Genomic DNA, 18,349 nt, shown 5'->3' with positions numbered 1-18,349 from the left:
CAGATAATAATTGAATTTTTGGCTTTTGAGAACGCAAATGAAGCATGCAAGAGAATAATCAGGCCGTTAAAGGTGAGATCTGCACCCTTGGAAGATTGGATTAGAGACACGGTTAATGTTGAGGCTCATGATCATGATAATATGTGGGTAGGAGAAGCAATTTCAAGAGGTTTGAGGAATGTCAGATGTTTTGGATGTGGAAAGCAAGGACATTTGAAAAGGGACTGTAAACAGGGCACTTCTAGAAACAATGTTTCTTCAAGGAACAATGGCAACAGAATGCCCCTTCCTTCAGGAGTATGTAGAAGGTGTGGTAAGGGAAGACACTGGACCAATGAATGTAGGTCAACAAGGGACAGACAAGGTAATACTTTACCTCAGTCTTTGGGAAACTCCCAGGGGGCCTCAGGCAGGCCCCTACAGTGAATCCAGTTCAGACTTTTCCTGCAATTGTAGAGGAGACCCCTACTCAGAGCAGTTAAATAACCAAATGCCTATTGGAATAAACCAGGCTACTCAGAGTAATGGAACAACTGAGACAGAGAGAACAGAAAATTCAGGAGAGACCATAAAGAAAAATTTTTGGCAAACTTCTATAAATGAACAAAGACCAAAATTAACAATAAAAATAAATGGTGTTTTGTTGTCTGGTCTGGTAGACACAGGTGCTGATGTTACCATAATTGCACCAGAATTTTGGCATCCATCTTGGCCTCTTCAGGAGGTAAATGTTCAACTGTTAGGAATTGGAACATTATCTCAAGTGAAACAAAGTGCAAGATGGCTTGAATGTATAGGCCCAGAAGGACAGAGAGGCAGATTAAAACCATATGTGGCTAACATAGCCATGAACCTGTGGGGTCGAGACCTGTTACAACAATGGAATACTCAGATTAACATCCCTCCAACCTCAGAAATAAATCATAAACTAGCACATGTTTCTGAGAGAAATATTAGAAGGTAGTATTCTGAGTGGTCACCAGCCATCCATATTATACAAGAACAGGGCACAAAAACTGATGATCTTCCAAAGATACCAACAGCTCTACCTTTAAAATGGTTAACAGACAAGCCTGTCTGGGTTCATCAATGGCCTTTAACAACAGAGAAACTCCAGGCTTTAGAAGAGCTGGTAGAAGAACAATTAAATGCTCACCATATTGAAGAATCTACTAGCCCATGGAATTCTCCTGTATTTGTTATTAAAAAGAAATCTGGTAAATGGAGAATGGTAACAGACCTTAGAGCAATTAACAAAGTAATTCAGCCAATGGGCTCTCTACAATCTGGAATTCCTTTGCCTACTCTGTTACCTAAAGGATGGCCTTTCATAGTTATTGATTTAAAAGACTGTTTCTTTTCAATACCCCTACAAGAAAAAGACAGAGAAAGATTTGCTTTCACAGTGCCTACTTACAATAATTCTCAACCGGTTAGAAGATTTCAATGGAGAGTCCTCCCACAGGGAATGTTGAATAGTCCAACCCTGTGCCAATATTTTGTACAACAGCCCTTGGAAGTGATACGTAAAAAATTTCCTAAATCTATAATTTATCATTATATGGATGATATTTTACTACCTGACTCAAATGCAGATACTTTAGAAAGAATGTTTGAAGAAGTAAAGAAAATATTGCCTGGCTAGGGATTACAAATTGCTCCTGAAAAGATACAAAGAGGAGATTCTATTAATTATTTAGGATATAAAATAGAGCTACAAAAAATTAGTCCTCAAAAGGTACAAATTAGGAGAGATCGCCTACAGACTCTTAATGACTTTCAAAGATTATTTGGGGACATTTCTCATCTACAAACCATTGTTGGGGTAAAAAATGATGAACTGAATAATTTGTTCAAAACCTTAGAAGGTGACAAGGACTTAAATAGTCCAAGAGAATTATCACCTGAGGCTGAGAAAGAATTGGCCTTGGTAGAAAAAAAAGTACATGAAGGACATGTAGATCGTATTGATCCAAAGCTGGATTGCATTTTGGTTATTTTACCTTCTAGGCATTCTCCTACAGGAATATTAATGCAGAGAGAAGATATTATATTGGAATGGATATTTTTACCAAATAAACCAAGTAAAAAAATTAAAAACTTATGTGGAAAAAAATCTCTGACTTAATTTTGAAAGGAAAATTGAGACTTTGTCAATTAGCAGGAATAGACCCAGCAGAAATTGTTGTACCTTTAACTAAAGAGGACACTGAAAAATTACGGACAGAAAATGAACCTTGGCAAAGAGCTTGCAGTAATTTTTTGGGAGAAATTAACAGCAAATATTCTAAAAGCAATAGAATTGATCTTATAAAGAGAGCTGATTGGATCTTGCCTCGAATTGTATGTGAAAAACCCATATCTGGAGTTCGGACATTTTATACAGATGCCAACAAACAAGGAAAGGCAGGTTACAAATCAGAAAAATTAAGTAAAGTGGTTCAAAGTCCTTATAATTCAGTTCAAAAATCGGAATTGTATGCTATTCTGTTGGTATTAATGGATTTTTCAGAACCTCTCAATATAGTTACTGACTCTCAGTATGCTGAAAGAGTGGTATTATATATTGAGACTGCAGAATTTATCCCTGATGCTTCAGAATTAACTTCACTATTTATTCAATTACAAGATACAATCAGGGAAAGGAGTCATCCTTTATATATAACTCACATCCGATCCCATACTGGTCTGCCAGGCCCTCTAGCACAAGATAATGATGAGATTGATAAATTATTGATTGGAAATGTGCTGGAGGCCTCAGAATTTCATAAGAAACATCATGTCAATATTAAAGGTTTAAAAAAGGATTTTTCCATAACATGACAACAAGCCAAGGAAATTGTAAAGAAATGTCCTACTTGTTCCTTCTACAATCAGACACCATTACCAGCAGGATGTAACCCAAAGGGTACTCAGAGGAATGAAATCTGGCAGATGGATGTGTTTCACTTTGCAGAATTTGGAAAATTGAAATATGTACACCATACTATCCTTATTCAGGATTTCAATGGGCAACTGCTTTGAGTTCTGAAAAAGCTGATTCTGTAATCACTCATTTGCTAGAAATTATGGCCATCATGGGTATACTTGCGTAAATTAAAACTGACAATGCTCCAGCATATGTCTCTATTAAAATTAAACAGTTTTTTGCTTATTATAATATAAAGCATATTACAGGTATACCACATAATCCTACAGGCCAAGCAGTTATAGAAAGATCCAACAGAACTCTAAAGGACATGATAAATAAACAGAAAGGGGTAACAAAAACCCCCAGAAATAGACTGCACAATGCTCTATTAACTTTGAATTTTCTCAATGCTAATGAGAAAGGAACAACAGCTGCAGAGAGACACTGGTTAATAGAAAAAACAACAGAATTAAATCAGCCTATATACTTCAAGGATGTGCTGAACTCAGAAAGGAAACCAGGGTATGTGTTACGTTGGGGACGAGGTTTTGCTTTTGTTTCTGCAGGAGAAGATAAGGTGTGGGTACCATCAAAACTGATAAAGGTTCGATTTGAACAAGAGAGACCTCTTAATTAGAGGAGGTGATAGTTCATCAACCAACATGACCATCCAGTTTAAACTCACTTATACCATTAATACATGCCTTTTCATTTAATCAGATGTAACTTGCCAAAAGGGGACCTCCCCAAAATTAGTCTTGGGGAAGGGTTTTTGTTTTTGTCTTTTAGGAGAATGAAGGCTAAGGAATCTGAAGAACACTGGACAAATGAGACAACTGAAGAAAAAGGACAAATCATCTGTCCCAGGAAAAAGAGTAAAATGGCCTATTTGTATATCATCTACAAAATTTCATAAATCTTTCTAAATGTTTGTTTCTGCTCTTCTCTAAAAAATTAATACTCTTGGTCTTCTTGTAGTCCCAGTTCAATTAAAGCTTCAAGCTGATTTTGGAGTTGGAGAATGGCTCTCTCCTCCTTTAAACTCAAGCATGTTGTTAAAAGGAAAATGAAAACTCCCTGTATCATACCAGAAGAAAGAGCCATCTTCTGACATGGGACAGGAGAAAAACCAAATTAATTAAGGGACTATTCTATTACTAATCATAATTCTTTGATTCTATTCTGATTCTTTAAACTTTTCTTAAAGTATGAATTTTATATCAAAATTTACAAGATATATATATATATTTTTAAACTTTGTTAAGATAATGGTCATATAGAGTACTAATTAATTCTAGAGAAAAGGCTTTGATTAGCTGCCTATACATGTCTTTGTGTTCGAGTCTCTTTTCAGTTTTCTGCAGGAAATCATGGCCAGGCCTAACTTCAACTGAAATCTCCAGGAAGAAGATGGGGCCCCACAACGACAATTCCACGTGGAAAATAATATCACTAAGCTGACAAACATCATCTACAGATCAGTTTTGGACTACAAAGTGCTTAGAGCAATTCTGAGATGGCTAGCTGAGATGATCCAGTTTCAAAGACTACTTGAATAAGAATTTGAGATAAACCCTGAACTTTGGCATTATAGATAACAAAGAATATAGTTACCTTTCCTAGAATTTGTCAATTAACCCAAAATTTTTCTTTTCAGAATAAAGATAACTTCACCCATACCCAGCAGGAAGCAATTTTAAGAATACGACGCCCACATTCCCAAAGGGGTGGTGTGGGGTGGGTGGTTTTTTGGTCTTTTTATGGATATTGGGTCTGGGATAGTTTTCATTGTTTAGGAGGGTTGGTTACAAGTTGTTGTTAAGGGTTAGGAAAAGGGCTAGGCAAAAGGTGCTTGTTTAAAAAAAAAAAAGAAAGAAAGAAAGAAAAAGAAAATTACTAGTTTTAAATACTTTACATTCAATTGGATTGTTTTATATTGTATACAAATTGTTATTATTGAGATTGAGATTATTAGAATATACCATACACATATTTCTAATCTTGCTCGAGATATTGTATTTATACCATTCATTTAACAATGTAATTCAATTTGCTAATCCTTGAATGTTAGTATTACCAACTATTAGGATATATAGAAATGAAAATTAGTGGTTAGACATTACAATTGAACTTGTAGTCATATTAGGTGTGTTTTCAAGTTCATACAGATATATTTTAGATAGACAGGTCATCTTCAAACCCTTCAGAGATCTACAGAATATGGCATTTAAAATATTTTAATAACTTAAGAATTTTTCTTTTTTGCTATAACTATGAGACATGACGGCTCCTGGTAGTACCAATCTACTTCAGAGAAAATATGGGCATTGAAGAAACTGCATATGGAGTTAACTTTCATTGTGGCAAAAGTTAGCCACTAGACAACAAAGTATCCTCTAATCAACTGCTGACAAACAGGACAGACAGGACATGAAACCAAGGACTACCAATTCTTACCAAAACAAGTGTGGTTGTGGCTTTAACAAAAGGCATCTTCTGAAGCCAGGACAATATGGCACCATCCCTGAAGTGAGTGACCTTTGCAATCTGTAAAAGGTACCGTGCCCCTTTCTTCGAAGGCAGCTGAACAAGGGAGTGGGCCAATGGCTTCTGATGTGCAATGGAACAGCAGATGAAACAGTTATTCTTGAAGAATAACTAAGCTCACCCCTCTCAACAGTAGACTGGTGTTTAATAGAGGGATGTGGAGAAGAACAGGATGTCAAGATGAAGCCACATATACACAGCCAAGAAAAATGGACAGATGAATTGAAAAAACATCAATAATTTCCAGAATTTAAAATCCTGATTCACGACATGACACTAATGGAATTCAGGTGTTTCTGGTACATGGACTGCTCTCACCAAATGTGAGGTCAAACTGTTGACCTTGTATACATCCTAGTTCACAAAAGAGTCTGTCAGATACGCTAAGCCTATAGGCTGAAGATGATGCCCCAACACTGAGGAGAAACCTCAGGTGACTATCCAGGCAGCTGGCTGTTTCTGTCAACTCACATTTTTTTTGGAAGCTGCTTGCATGCACTTATTTTTTATTAGGTAGTATTATTTCCTTCTTGGGTCTCTGAGGGAGTTGAAGATCAGTTAGTTATAGTTATAATTATCTTTGTTAAGGATTTCAGAAAAACTCACTAAGAGCTGTAAGTGTATAAATTTGAAAGACGTTATAAAACAGTTCTGTTAGCAATATAAGTTAGGATAAAAAGTGAATCAGGTACATTCTGGACTTACCAAAATAGGATAGATAATGGAATTATTTTCTCTGAATTTGTCAAATACAAATGGACTAGACATTGTTTAGGTATTTATTGTTTGTATATATGGTATATATAGTTATTGTACTTTTGTATATAGTTTTTCTTATATTAGTTATAACTTTTTCCTTTTTTTTCTTTTTATTAAAATAGAAAAGGGGAAATATAGTGATATTTTATTTGTATTGAAATGTGATTTTATTTGTATGTCAATAAAGTTGCCTTGAGGTCAGAGCAAGCCAGAGCAGAAGCTGAGCAGTAGTCGGGCACGCCTGTAATCCCAGCACTTGGGAGGCAGAGCTAGGCGGATCTCTGTGTGTTCAAGGACACAGCCAGCATGGCAGACACACGCCTTTAATCTCAATACCAACCATAGAAGACCTGGAGGTCTGTACAAACAGGCAGTGATGAGGAGGTCATGTGGCTGGGTTTACAACCAATGAGAAAACAGAACAGAAAGTCTTTAAATAGACAGGACACACAGAGGTAGCTCTTTTGTGGAGAGGAAGAACAGCAGAAGCAGTGAAGGGTAAGGTTTTCCGCTCTTGCTCTGACCTCATGGTTTTTAACTCTGCAATCGGTTCTGTGTTTCTTATTTAACAAACCGGTTACATCTACATGGAAGGCCCTGGCAAAGGCCAGCAATCAAGCCCATAATGCTTGCAAACCTCAAAAATAGCTGCAGGTTTTGGTGAGACAGGGTTTATCTGTGTAGCCTGGCCTGTACTAAAACTCACTTTGTAGACCAGGCGGGCCTTGAACTCAGAGATCTACCTGCCTCTGCCTCCCAAGTGCTGGGATTACAGGACACCACATCTGGCTTCTTTTCCTCCTTTATATCCCATGTGTCCTTTTCCTGCCCCATCCTCTCTCAGCACCCATTTTACCTTTTATTCTCATTTCAACTTTTTCGGACTTTACCATTTATACTCCTTCTTCATACACATACAAATTGAACAAAGCCTAGTTTTTCTGCTTGTTTGTTTTTTTGTCTTTCTCAAGACAGAGTCTCCCTATGTAGCCATGGCTGTCCTGGAACTCACTATGTATCATAAAAATATTCATTTATACTCATAATTGATTCTAATATATTTACAATATCATGTTTTTTACATTTTAAAATGTAACCTTTTCTTGGACTTACTTTTCCCAAGTAAGAAAGTCTTGATTCTGCTGCCCAGTATATAAGCTTTCTCTCTAGGTTTAGGACACCTGCACATTTTGATAGGAATTCCTTCTTTATGTTCTCCAAGCAGCTGACAAGCCACGCCATGCTGTACTAACAAGTACTTGGCCCAGATCTATCCTGCAGGCTGTCTGCAAGGAGAGCCCTGTGCCTTGCCTGCCACCAGCAGAATTTTGAACCAATCCAACTGGATCAGATTTGTAAATTTCCTATGGGTCAGAATTCAAAGTTAATACCTACCAGTCCCTAGGGTCAGAACAGAGAGTCAACACATACGTGTCTCTAAGATGTAGGCTATTGTGGGGTTTGCTCTCACTGTAAAGCATTACTGTCATGTTCATAGGTTTCCCTCATCGATATGCCAAGGTGCTATAACCCATGTGACATGATATCCAAGGATCTTAATACGGTTACATGAGATGAAAAAGTAAGAGTTACCTTTTATAGACATTAGAATTAGTATACATTAGCCATACTACCTTTTCTAAAGATTAGTGTACATTATATCTACAAATTAGCATACATTAAAGTTAAAAGTTTTAATATATGTCCAAACAAAAGAAACCAGAATTTATAGTCCCAGTTTACAGGTTAAAGAAGAAAACAGTCCTGAACTGCACAATAGCTAGTTACCCAACAGAGAAAAGAAACTTTCTGTCTTCAGTGCCCACAAAACCTATGATTTCATCAATAAACATACACCTTCTTTCTCTTGTACCTTTTGTGTGTGTTATTAAAATCTGTCAGATGGAACTTTAGTCAATATAGGAGTCTGAGTTGTATGTAAATCCAGATGAACAAACCTTTAGGGCCAATTCATATGTGGCTGAGCTCCAAATGTCTCTTTCTGTCATTAAGAGTTTAATATCATTCTCCATCCGTCCTCTCTGTAGTGTATATAAGTCATGGTAGTCTTCTACTATTCTGTAAGAACATTAAGGAATATCTATTTAGATACTTTAACAATATCTTTGTGCCGGGTGGTGGTGGTGCATGCCTTTAATCCCAGCACTTGAGAGGCAGAGGCAGGTGGATCTCTGCGAGTTCAAGGCCAGCCTAGTCTACAGAGCGAATTTCAGGATAGGCTACACAGAGAAATCATGTCTCAAAAAAAGAAAAAGAAAAAGAAATAAAAATATCTTTTTTATGAAAATAGGCAACCTGGTCCTTCAAGCCTTTTTATAAGGTAACTTTCTTACTGTCTTTTCATGTCTAGCAGAACATACCTTTTCCTTCTCATTTACACCATTTCCTCTCTTGGAATTAAAAGCCCTCTGAGTTTAGCCAAACAGAAGTTGTTGGGGCTGGCAGGATAGCAGCCAATCACTTACTGCTAAGCCTGAAAACCTGAGGAACACACACACACACACACACACACACACACACACACACACACACTCATTCACTAAATAAATGTGATGGAAAGAATAAACAGAAATTATAAAGTGGCTGGGGTGGTTTGAATGGCCCCCATAGACTCAGAGATCTGAATGCTTGAACACCAGGGAGTGGTACTATTAGGAGGTGTGGCCTTGTTGGAATAGGTGTAGTTTTGTTGAAGGAAGTGTTGAAGGAAGTGTGTCACTGGGGGTGGGCTTTGAGTCTCAGATGCTCAACCCTGCCTAGTGGATCATTCACTTCCTGCTGCCTGCCAATCCAGATGTAGAAATCTCAGCTCCTTCTCCAGCACCATGTCTGCCTCCATGCCACCATGCTGATAATGGACTAAACCTCTGAACCGTAAACCAGCCTCAGTGAAATGTTTTCCTTTTTAAGAGTTGCTGTGGCTGGGAGGTGGTGGTGGCGGTGGCGGCGGCGGCGGCGGCGGCGGCGGCGGCGGCGGCGGCGGCGCACGCCTTTAATCCCAGCACTCTGGAGGCAGAGCCAGGCGGATCTCTGTGAGTTCGAGGCCAACCTGGCCTCCAAAGCAAGTTCCAGAAAAGGTGCACAGAGAAACCCTGTCTTGAAAAACCAAAAAACAAAAAACAAAAAGAGTTGCTGTGGTCGTTGCTGTTAACTAACACAGTGACAGATGACATCTTCCCTCATTAATGTTACCTTTGCTATGAGACTTAAAATGCACTGACCTAGAATTGTACCCTGGCATGAGGCAGGAACCACCACTTTAAGTTGTCTTCCACGTGCTCACATAAGTGAGAGGAGAGCTGTGCCTGCATGATGTGTTTACCTTTCTGTCTGACCGACGACACTTTTGTAAAAATCATGAATACCCTAATTTATAAAGAGCAAAACTGGGGGCAGACAGATGGCTCCACCACTGAGAGCTCTTGCTGCTCTTGCAGAGGACTGGTATTTGGTTCCCAGCACCCAACTAGTAGCTCACAAGCATCTGTAACTCCAGTTCTAGGGCATCTGACGCCCTATTCTGGGCCCCACTGGCACTGCCCACGTATGGACACAGACATGTGTAGACAAAACACCCACCCAGATAGACAATGAAATAAAACAGGAAAGGTTTTAAAAGTGGGAAGAAATAGAAGAAGAAGATGCACTGATCCCTGGCTCCCATAATGCACACACAGGTAATCACAGACACACACAGACATATGCACCACATCACACAGTTTTTCTTAAAGAATTGAAAGTTTCACAAAAAAAGGAATGAGAAAAGCATTCACACTGTTGTCTTTAGATTCACTTAATTTATTAATATTAATTACGTTGATTAAATGCACTGGCAATTAACTCTGCATCATCAATAATCTATTAGTGTCATACTAAAGAAAGAAAGAAAAACACTTCCCCTTGGTGTCATTTTACCAAGAGCAAGTCCAGATTTGAATTCTCTATTTCATGCAACCTGTGTCTTCATTCTCAGTCAATCTGTGCTATGAGGCTGGATCTGTGTGACTGTGTCGCTGTGTGACCTGTGTGTGTGTGTGTGTGTGTGTGTGTGTGTGTGTGTGTGTGCACACGTGCACGCTCGCATCTGTCCATCCCTAACAAAAGGCTTTGCTTTGTATTTATTGAATGGCACAGAGAGCATCACATGGGGATGGAATGGGTTACTTTACAGAAATTTTTGTTTGTTTTGTTTTGGTTTTTTGTGACAGGGTTTCTCTGGGTAGCTTTGCACCTTTCCTAGAACTCGCTTTGTAGACCAGGATGGTCTCGAACTCACAGAGATCCGCCTGCCTCTGCCTCCCAAATGCTGGGATTAAAGGCACATGCCACTGCCGCCCGCACTTTACAGATGTCTGTAACAGTTTTACAAGGAATTAGGTCACTGGCTCCAACTGACCCTCAGTGACCCAGGCAACAAACAGTACTACAGACACCATTGTTTATCAATCAATACCCATAACGGACATTCATCTTAGAAGATTGCTTTCAATCTCTGTATTTTCTGTTTCCAGCAAGCAACATCATAACACACATATATTGTTCTGGGTGAGGGGCATGGAAGAGTACATAATTTAAGATTACAGTTGTGCATTAGCTTAAGTTGTAAAGGTTTGCTACGTGGGGAATCCATGGCAAGTGAGGTTCACTTTTAGAATGTTCTCTTAGAGGCAGGTTAAACTAACAGCTGAGTACACAGTAGGTTATCAGCATTAAGTCTTTTTTTTTTTTTTTTTTTTTTTCCTGGAGCTGAGGACCGAACCCAGAGCCTTGTGCTTGCTAGGCAAGTGCTCTACCACTGAGCTAAATCCCCAACCCCTACATTAAGTCTTAAGTGATCTCAAAGTATGTTATGAACTCTGGCTGTGAGGTCCAGCAAAAGTCCCAGTCTCTTAAAAATGCAAACAATACTTTCATAATATTGCATTGCTACATTAATGCTTTCACTGTATTTCAGGGAACAGACACAGATATGGTTCCTGTCACAACTGTCTGCCTTTGTGATCTGTGCCATTAGAGTGCCAGAGCAGTGAAAGACAGGATACAGACATGACATGTACCCATAAAGCTTCACAAACTGACACTGGACCAGAGATGACATCTGAAGGCTCTATTACATGTCACTTTTAACCTTCATAATAAATAACCCTAGGAAGCAGGAGATACGGCAACCTGGATTTTACATGTGGACCAACTGAGGCCCAGGAAAGTTAGATGATTAAACATCTTCTCTTTCCATTATCAAGCAATATAAGCTTTACCAACTCACTTTGCATTCTTTTCTGCTTCCAAAAGAGCTTCTGCCAGATCCTTCTGGGCTTTCTCTGCATCCTTTGTTAATTTTCTGTCATGGGCCCGAACCAGACAAAGTTCCCTGAGGTGGAGGAAGAAAAGAAATCTCAGACTCAAAGATGAAAACTTCCAAAAAGTGTCTACCCCAGAAATCAGATTTACACATAACCCCAGTTACTCTCTGCATCCTCTCCTTTCATTTTCTGCCCATAAACCAAAACGAAACCCCAGTGCACTTCCTGGGTGGACTGTGTCGGGTCTGGCAATGGACTTGGACAGGCGCATCTCCTAGTATAGAGCAGGGGCAGGTGCTCTACCCTGCTCTGGTCTGCCTAGCCTGTGCTCTTCATTCTTACCACTGGTCATCTTGGTGCAAGGTTAGCCACTAACCATACTGCTATGCTAGATTTCTTTCCTTTGGAATTTGAACATTAACATCTACAGTCATGGAAGTGCTCTGGAAATAAGATTAAGATAAATATCCATAATGTGGAACAGGTTCTTCTCTATCAAATACAGGCAGAATTTTGGTTTTCGGTTCAAATGGGTAACCTGGCCTTTGCCTCTCTACCAGTCTCCAGTTCTCTGAAGGCAAAAGAGCCTTGCTCTTTAACGTCTCCTCCCCATGGTTTCCTTTCACTCCAGGTAAAGACAGGGCTCTGGCTTCTGCTTTGGGTTGAGGAGCCTCAAGGTTTTCACCTGGTCAACTCCTCAATCACATTCTTGAAGTTATACAGTTCTTGTAAGATGCGCTGGTCCATCATCCGCTGAGTTACGAAGTCTTTGTAGAATTCAATCATCTGCCGGGCAATTTGGTCAAGCATTTGCACATACCTCTCTCTACAGGAGAAAACCAAGGAAAAGGGAAAGAGACAAGTCAGCAAGAAAGTAATGTTAGGAAAAGAAATAGGCAACAGGCACGTACGAACTGACAGCAAAAGGAAGGAATCCACACTCCTCCCCCACAGCACCCACACCGTGAAGGAACTGTGGGGAGTTAGAACCAGAGACACAGCTATTAGGAATATAAATTATATCTGAGACATAAAACAAAGATAGGATGTGTTCTAGTTCTAAATTATAAACTCTTCTGAGAGAGGAAAATGCCATGTATCTATGTTTATATTAATAACCAGAGTGCCTTGAATAGAGTGAGATTTTCACATAGTTAAATTCATAGGTGACACTTTCCTCAAACTGACTCAATGTAAAAAGACACCAACTATTTAAAACGAATTAAAATGCAGCCTGGCGGTGGTGGCACACGCCTTTAATCCCAGCACGCAGGAGGCACAGACAGGCAGATCTCTGTGAGTTCAAGGCTAGCCTGGACTACAGAGTGAGTCCAGGAAAGGTGCAAAGCTACACAGAGAAACCCTGTCTCGAAAACAAACAAATAACAAAAACAAACAAACAAAAAAACTTATTAAGATGCTTTCCCTCAAAGGAGCTTTTTCTTTTGCCATTGGTCCTGAAATTCTTCTCTCACTCTTGGCTTTATTTTGACCTTGACCATGCGGGCTGCTGTTCTACTGTTGTTCTGATCTGTCGCCCTCACAGTATTCTATTTACTCCTCTCCTGATCCTAACCAGTCTCTAATGGCTTTGCTTCTGCCTCAGACCAGTCCCACCACAGGGAGAGGAAATCCACACTAGAAGAAAGGGGAGTAGTACTGGGGTGTGGCTCAGCAAGGAAGGGCCTCCTGTGCCCTCACACACGATACACAATAATAATAATAATTTTTAAAAGAAACTGATAGGCTGAGTATGGCAGTGCATGCCTTTAATCCCAGGCACCAGAAGATAGATCTTTTTGAGTTCAAGGACAGCCTGGTCTACATAGTAAGACCCTGCCTCAAAAAAAGAATCTAGTGCATATTTAACAACAGGCTCAATCAAGGCCAGCCTGGTCTACATAGCAAGCGCCCAGTCAGCCAGGGCTACTAGCTATACTTAAAAAAAAAAAAAAGGAAGAAAGAAAGAGATGTTGAAAAAGCTCTTACAACTTCTCCTGGTTTCACAGAGAGGGAAATACAGTTACACTGTTTGGCCAATGTATTCTTTCAGCTCTTTGGACAGAACCAAAGCCATAAGAAAGATAATTATAGTAACAGCAGTATTTATCATCTTTACCATTAATGACTACATATATTTAGCACCTATTCTGTTTTCATTTTTAATTTTAATCAAGTCATTATGATTCTGAAATAGGGCTATGTGTACTCACAGGTGTGCAGGTATACTCATGGGTGTACAGTGTACTCACAGTGTGCAGGTGTACTCACTGGTGTGCAAGTGTACTCACAGGTGTGCAGGTGTACTCACAGGTGTGCAGGTGTACTCACGGGTGTGCAGGTGTACTCACGGGTGTGCAGGTGCACTCATGGGTGTATAGTGTACTCACTGGTGTGCAGGTGCACTCACGGGTGTGCAGGTGCACTCACGGGTGTGCAGGTGTACTCACGGGTGTGCAGGTGTACTCACGGGTGTGCAGGTGTACTCACAGGTGTGCAGGTGCACTCATGGGTGTATAGTGTACTCATGGGTGTGCAGGTGCACTCATCAGTGTGCAGGTGCACTCACAGGTGTGCAGGTGTACTCACAGGTGTACAGGTGACATGGCATATATAGAAGTCAGAGGACAATTTTCTAGAGTTGGTTCTCTCCTTCCATTTCAGATTTCAGGTCATCAGGCATGCATCATAAGCATTTCTACCCACTGAGCCTGTGTTTGCTCACCAGCCCCGTGTTCTCATTTAAATTTCACCACAGCCAGGCACACTGGTTCCTACCTCTAAGGCTATATAACAAGTTCGAGGCCAGACTAAGCTACATAAGACTCTTTGAATAATCAATAATCAATTAACTCTTTCCATTGTCCTACCAAGCATCTCAATACTTAGTACTGAGTAGGCACTCAACAAAGGCATACCACTGGTTTATGAGTGGATACTGAGAAAACAAAAGCTCAAACTTTTACCAAGATCTTATGCCAAGATGAAGATTTTCTATAGAGATGAAAACTAAACTCACATTAGTTCACAGAGACATTTTTGTAGCTTTCTCAAAAGCAGATACAAGCACATCTCAACACATTAAAAAAGATGCATGTATGGCAGTAGTACCATGGGTCCTATTAACATGTGTAATCACTATGCACTAATAGTTATAATTTAAATGTTTGAAATGGGGACCTGAAACATTCTGTTAACATTTCTAACCTGATTCGTGACAGTAGCTCTCCTCTATCTACACAATCCACGCTGACTTGACGAATCAGTTCATGAAATACTGTGTTGTAAATGGTCTGCTCCTTTTTCAGCACATTTAGTAGTTTGTGCATCTGCCAGAGGTAAGTCAGATAATCAGTGTTTATCACAAGGTATCAGTCAAAATCCCTTTAAAAAGGAAATATGCTGAAAATGAATGTTTTAGTAAAATCTTGGTTGGCTTGTTGTGGTTTCATTCACATATATACATGTAGTGGGTAGCCATCCCAGCATTGGCCTGGAAGTTCCAACCCCCATTGAGGCTTCGGTAATGGTCACGCCCACAAGGCAGGGGAAGCGAAAGACCCAGGATCGAGAGGGGGTCTCTCTTGGTTCCAGGACCCTGGATGCTGGAGGTAGACCGAGCAGAGTTCTCCAGAGAACACCGCTGGACTGCACCATACCTTTCCCAAACCCTACAACCTATCCCTTCATTTGTAAGTTACCCCACAAAATAAACCTCCCTTTTAACTACATGGAGTGGCCTTAATAATTTCACCAATATATACATTTACAGAAATGACTTTTAAAATCTAGCTAATCTTGGTTGCTTTCATGTGATGCACTGAAACTATAAATACCATTCCTGCATTGTACCTACCAGAACTAAGCCTCGATCTGATCATGAGTCTACATCGGAGAAACCAAAGCTGAGGCAGATTCTATGGACAAACTTGTAGCTGGAGAATTTCTCTCCAGCTCCTGCCAAGCCCCGGCAGTCCCGTAGCCCACTTATAAAATAAACATACAGACTCTTATATTATTTAAACTGTTTGGCCTAACGGCTCGGCTTCTAGCTATCTAGTTCTTAAATCTTAAATTAACCCATTTCTATAAATCTATACCTTGCCACATGGCTCGTGGCTTACCAGTATCTTATGTGTTGGTACTCATGGCAGCGTCTCCTGACTCAGCCTTCCAGTTCCCAGAATTCTCTTCTCTGCTTGTCCCGCCTATACTTCCTGCCTGGCTACTGGCCAATCAGCATTTTATTTATACAGAGTAATATATTCCCAGAAAGGCTGAGTCAGGGAAACGCTGCCAGCCACCACCATGAGTACCAACATGTAAGATACTGGTAAGCCACAAGCCATGTGGCAAGGTATGGTTGGGTCTGAGTGGCTGCAGGACTGGTGGGTGAGAGAGATTTGTCCTGACTGTGGGCCAGGCAGGACCAGAAAACTCCAGCTACACAAACTAGCCCATGGACAGCAGGGTCTCAAGGGTAAGAAAAGCAAAGGACTGCTGACAAATGGTTTGGGACTGAAGTCATCTATAGCAATGACAACTAAAGACACTCTGGGATCCTGGGATCCTCGACTGAGTGGAGAGAGCTTAGAAACCCCAGTCGGGTGGTGGTTCTCAACCTTCCTAATGCTGTGACCCTTTAATACAGTTCCTCATGTTGTGCTGACCCCCAACCATAAAATAACATTATTTTCATTGCTACTTCACAACTATTTTGCTTTTATTTTGCTACTGTTATGAATCATAATATAAATACTTTTGGAGACAGAGGTTTGTCAATGGGGTTACCATCCACAGGTTGAGAACCACTGAATTAGAAGAACAGCTGGTGAATTATAAACTTTGAATATGAGATAATACTCTCTTATCCACTATGCATAGATCAGATACATGGTCTTCAGACTTGGTGGCAAGTGCCTTTTCCCACTGAGCCATCCTTGCCATCCCTCTTTTTGTGTTTTGTTTCCAGGGAAATACTCTACATACCTTTAGGCTAGATTGGAACTTGAATCTTCCTGCCTCAACCTTTGTTGGGAGCCATACGGCCTAGTTTTGGACCAGTATATGAGTGCTTGTCCAGCAGATCTCCAGAAGAGGCAAAAGCCCATGGGGACAGTCTCACTTGGCAAGGACCAGTAGACTTCTGGACAGCACAGAATACTGCTGGGACCACATGGCCTGCATGCTCTCTTCTCTTTTATAACATTGATGATTCTCTTGGTGGTTTTAGTATCATTTTGTCAATCATGCATGGGACAGTTGTGATCATTCCTGGAAACCTCATTTTTTTCTCAAATATCTTCCCCTAAAATTCTTTGGACACTGATGCTTCTCAGGTTTCTTGTCTGGGGATGCCAGCTGTCACTCCAGACCCTGGGAGCTGTCCTGATTCAGTGCTGACAAGATCGGAGGCAGATCACCCCTGTTTCTGTAAATCTGCTTTGAATGACAGTGTTCTTGAAAACGTGTATCTATGTTTATTGCCTTTAGTTTTGTAAAGACAGGATGTAACTGACTCAGTATTTGGCCAAGCTAACAAAATGATAAATGTTTTGGGTTTAAAGATGTTTTGATGTAAAGTTGGGGGAAAAACATATTTGACGTATTTGTTTTTGCTGGAGGTCAACATTGGCTGACGGGAAAAGCTTGTTTGTTAGTATGGAAAAACGCGCTTGTTTCTGATGTATAAATAAAGACAGCTGGAACTATTCAGGGCCTGCTGCTTGTGTGAAACTCCTCTGGCGGTTGGACTCTTCATCTCTTCATGCTGAAGCCCCTTCGTCATCTCATGGCCCGAACCCAGGCTGTGGCTGGACTATGGCAAACCTTCAAGTGTTAAGAAGGCCTATGCCAGCACGACCTACTTCAGAATAGCCAATAGAAAGGTTAGCGTGTGATTCAGTTGGTAAAGTGCTTACAAAGCCCTTGATTCAATCCCAAAGCACCGCATAGGTAAGGCATGTCAGTGTTGACCTATAACCCTTGGAAAATGGAGACAGGCAGATCAGAAGTTCAAGGACATCTACAAAAGTTCAAAGTCACCTCCTGATACATAGTGAATTCAAGGCAAGTCTGGGTTACATAGATCCTATCTCAAAACAAAATATCCAGTAAAAAGGATTATAAATATACCAATACAAGGAAATGAGAAATATTGGAGAATATGCAAATTGCCCCAGCTGATCACTACACACTGTATAAGGAAGTAGTATCACATTGTACTCCATAAATATGTATATGACCATTAAAAATAAAACTAAGTAGTAAGATCAGTCCATGGAGCCTTGACAAATGTAGTCACATGCTGAATAATGACACTTCAGTCAACATAGGCCAGGTCATAACCATGGTTCTCTAAGGAGTGGAGACTGAAACATCCCCATCACCTGAATTTTGATTGGCGTTCTCTGTTTGGATACAAGGGATCCTTACCACAGAGTTGTAGCAGTTTACTCCACCTAGGCCTGTGTGTTGAGGTTTATGTAAATCCATGCTTTCATCACCTAATGACGCCTCTCTCAGACACATCCCCATGACTAAACAACATATAACTATACTAACAGTTAATGGTGTGGTGTTCACCATATGCCAGGCCCATTCTAAGCATTTTAAATGCCATTCACTCTCACTCACAACCACCCCCATGTGGCAGGTACTATTATTACTTCTAATCAATAGATTAGGAAATTGAGGTACAACAAACACATAAGATGATTTACCCAGGACCACCCAGTAATAACTGGCAGAGTCAGATTCCAAACCAAGCACTCTGCCTCCCAAAGACACACCCTCAGCCACAGGGTTA

At 40.2% G+C, this 18,349-nt stretch overlaps 1 protein-coding gene across 1 annotated transcript in view; it reads right to left on the bottom strand.

Annotated features, from left to right (window-relative positions):
• The window catches only part of Axdnd1 (axonemal dynein light chain domain containing 1), a gene marked incomplete at its 3' end in the record, with an annotated part of 72,761 nt that overhangs the window by 40,071 nt on the left and 14,341 nt on the right, over positions 1–18,349 (bottom strand). Inside the window, exons 8-11 of the mRNA XM_036201962.1 lie at positions 14,749–14,870; positions 12,227–12,367; positions 11,505–11,609; positions 8,176–8,296 (exon numbers count right to left, since the gene is read on the bottom strand). Coding sequence (XP_036057855.1) covers positions 8,176–8,296; positions 11,505–11,609; positions 12,227–12,367; positions 14,749–14,870 — 489 coding nt within the window. The remainder of the gene's footprint in view (positions 1–8,175; positions 8,297–11,504; positions 11,610–12,226; positions 12,368–14,748; positions 14,871–18,349) is intronic.

Source organism: Onychomys torridus, chromosome 11, assembly GCF_903995425.1.
Source record: "Onychomys torridus chromosome 11, mOncTor1.1, whole genome shotgun sequence".
NCBI classification, from domain to species: Eukaryota; Metazoa; Chordata; class Mammalia; order Rodentia; family Cricetidae; genus Onychomys; species Onychomys torridus.
The sequence above is the reverse complement of the archived record's forward strand: the minus strand, read 5'-3'. Positions and strand labels throughout refer to the sequence as shown.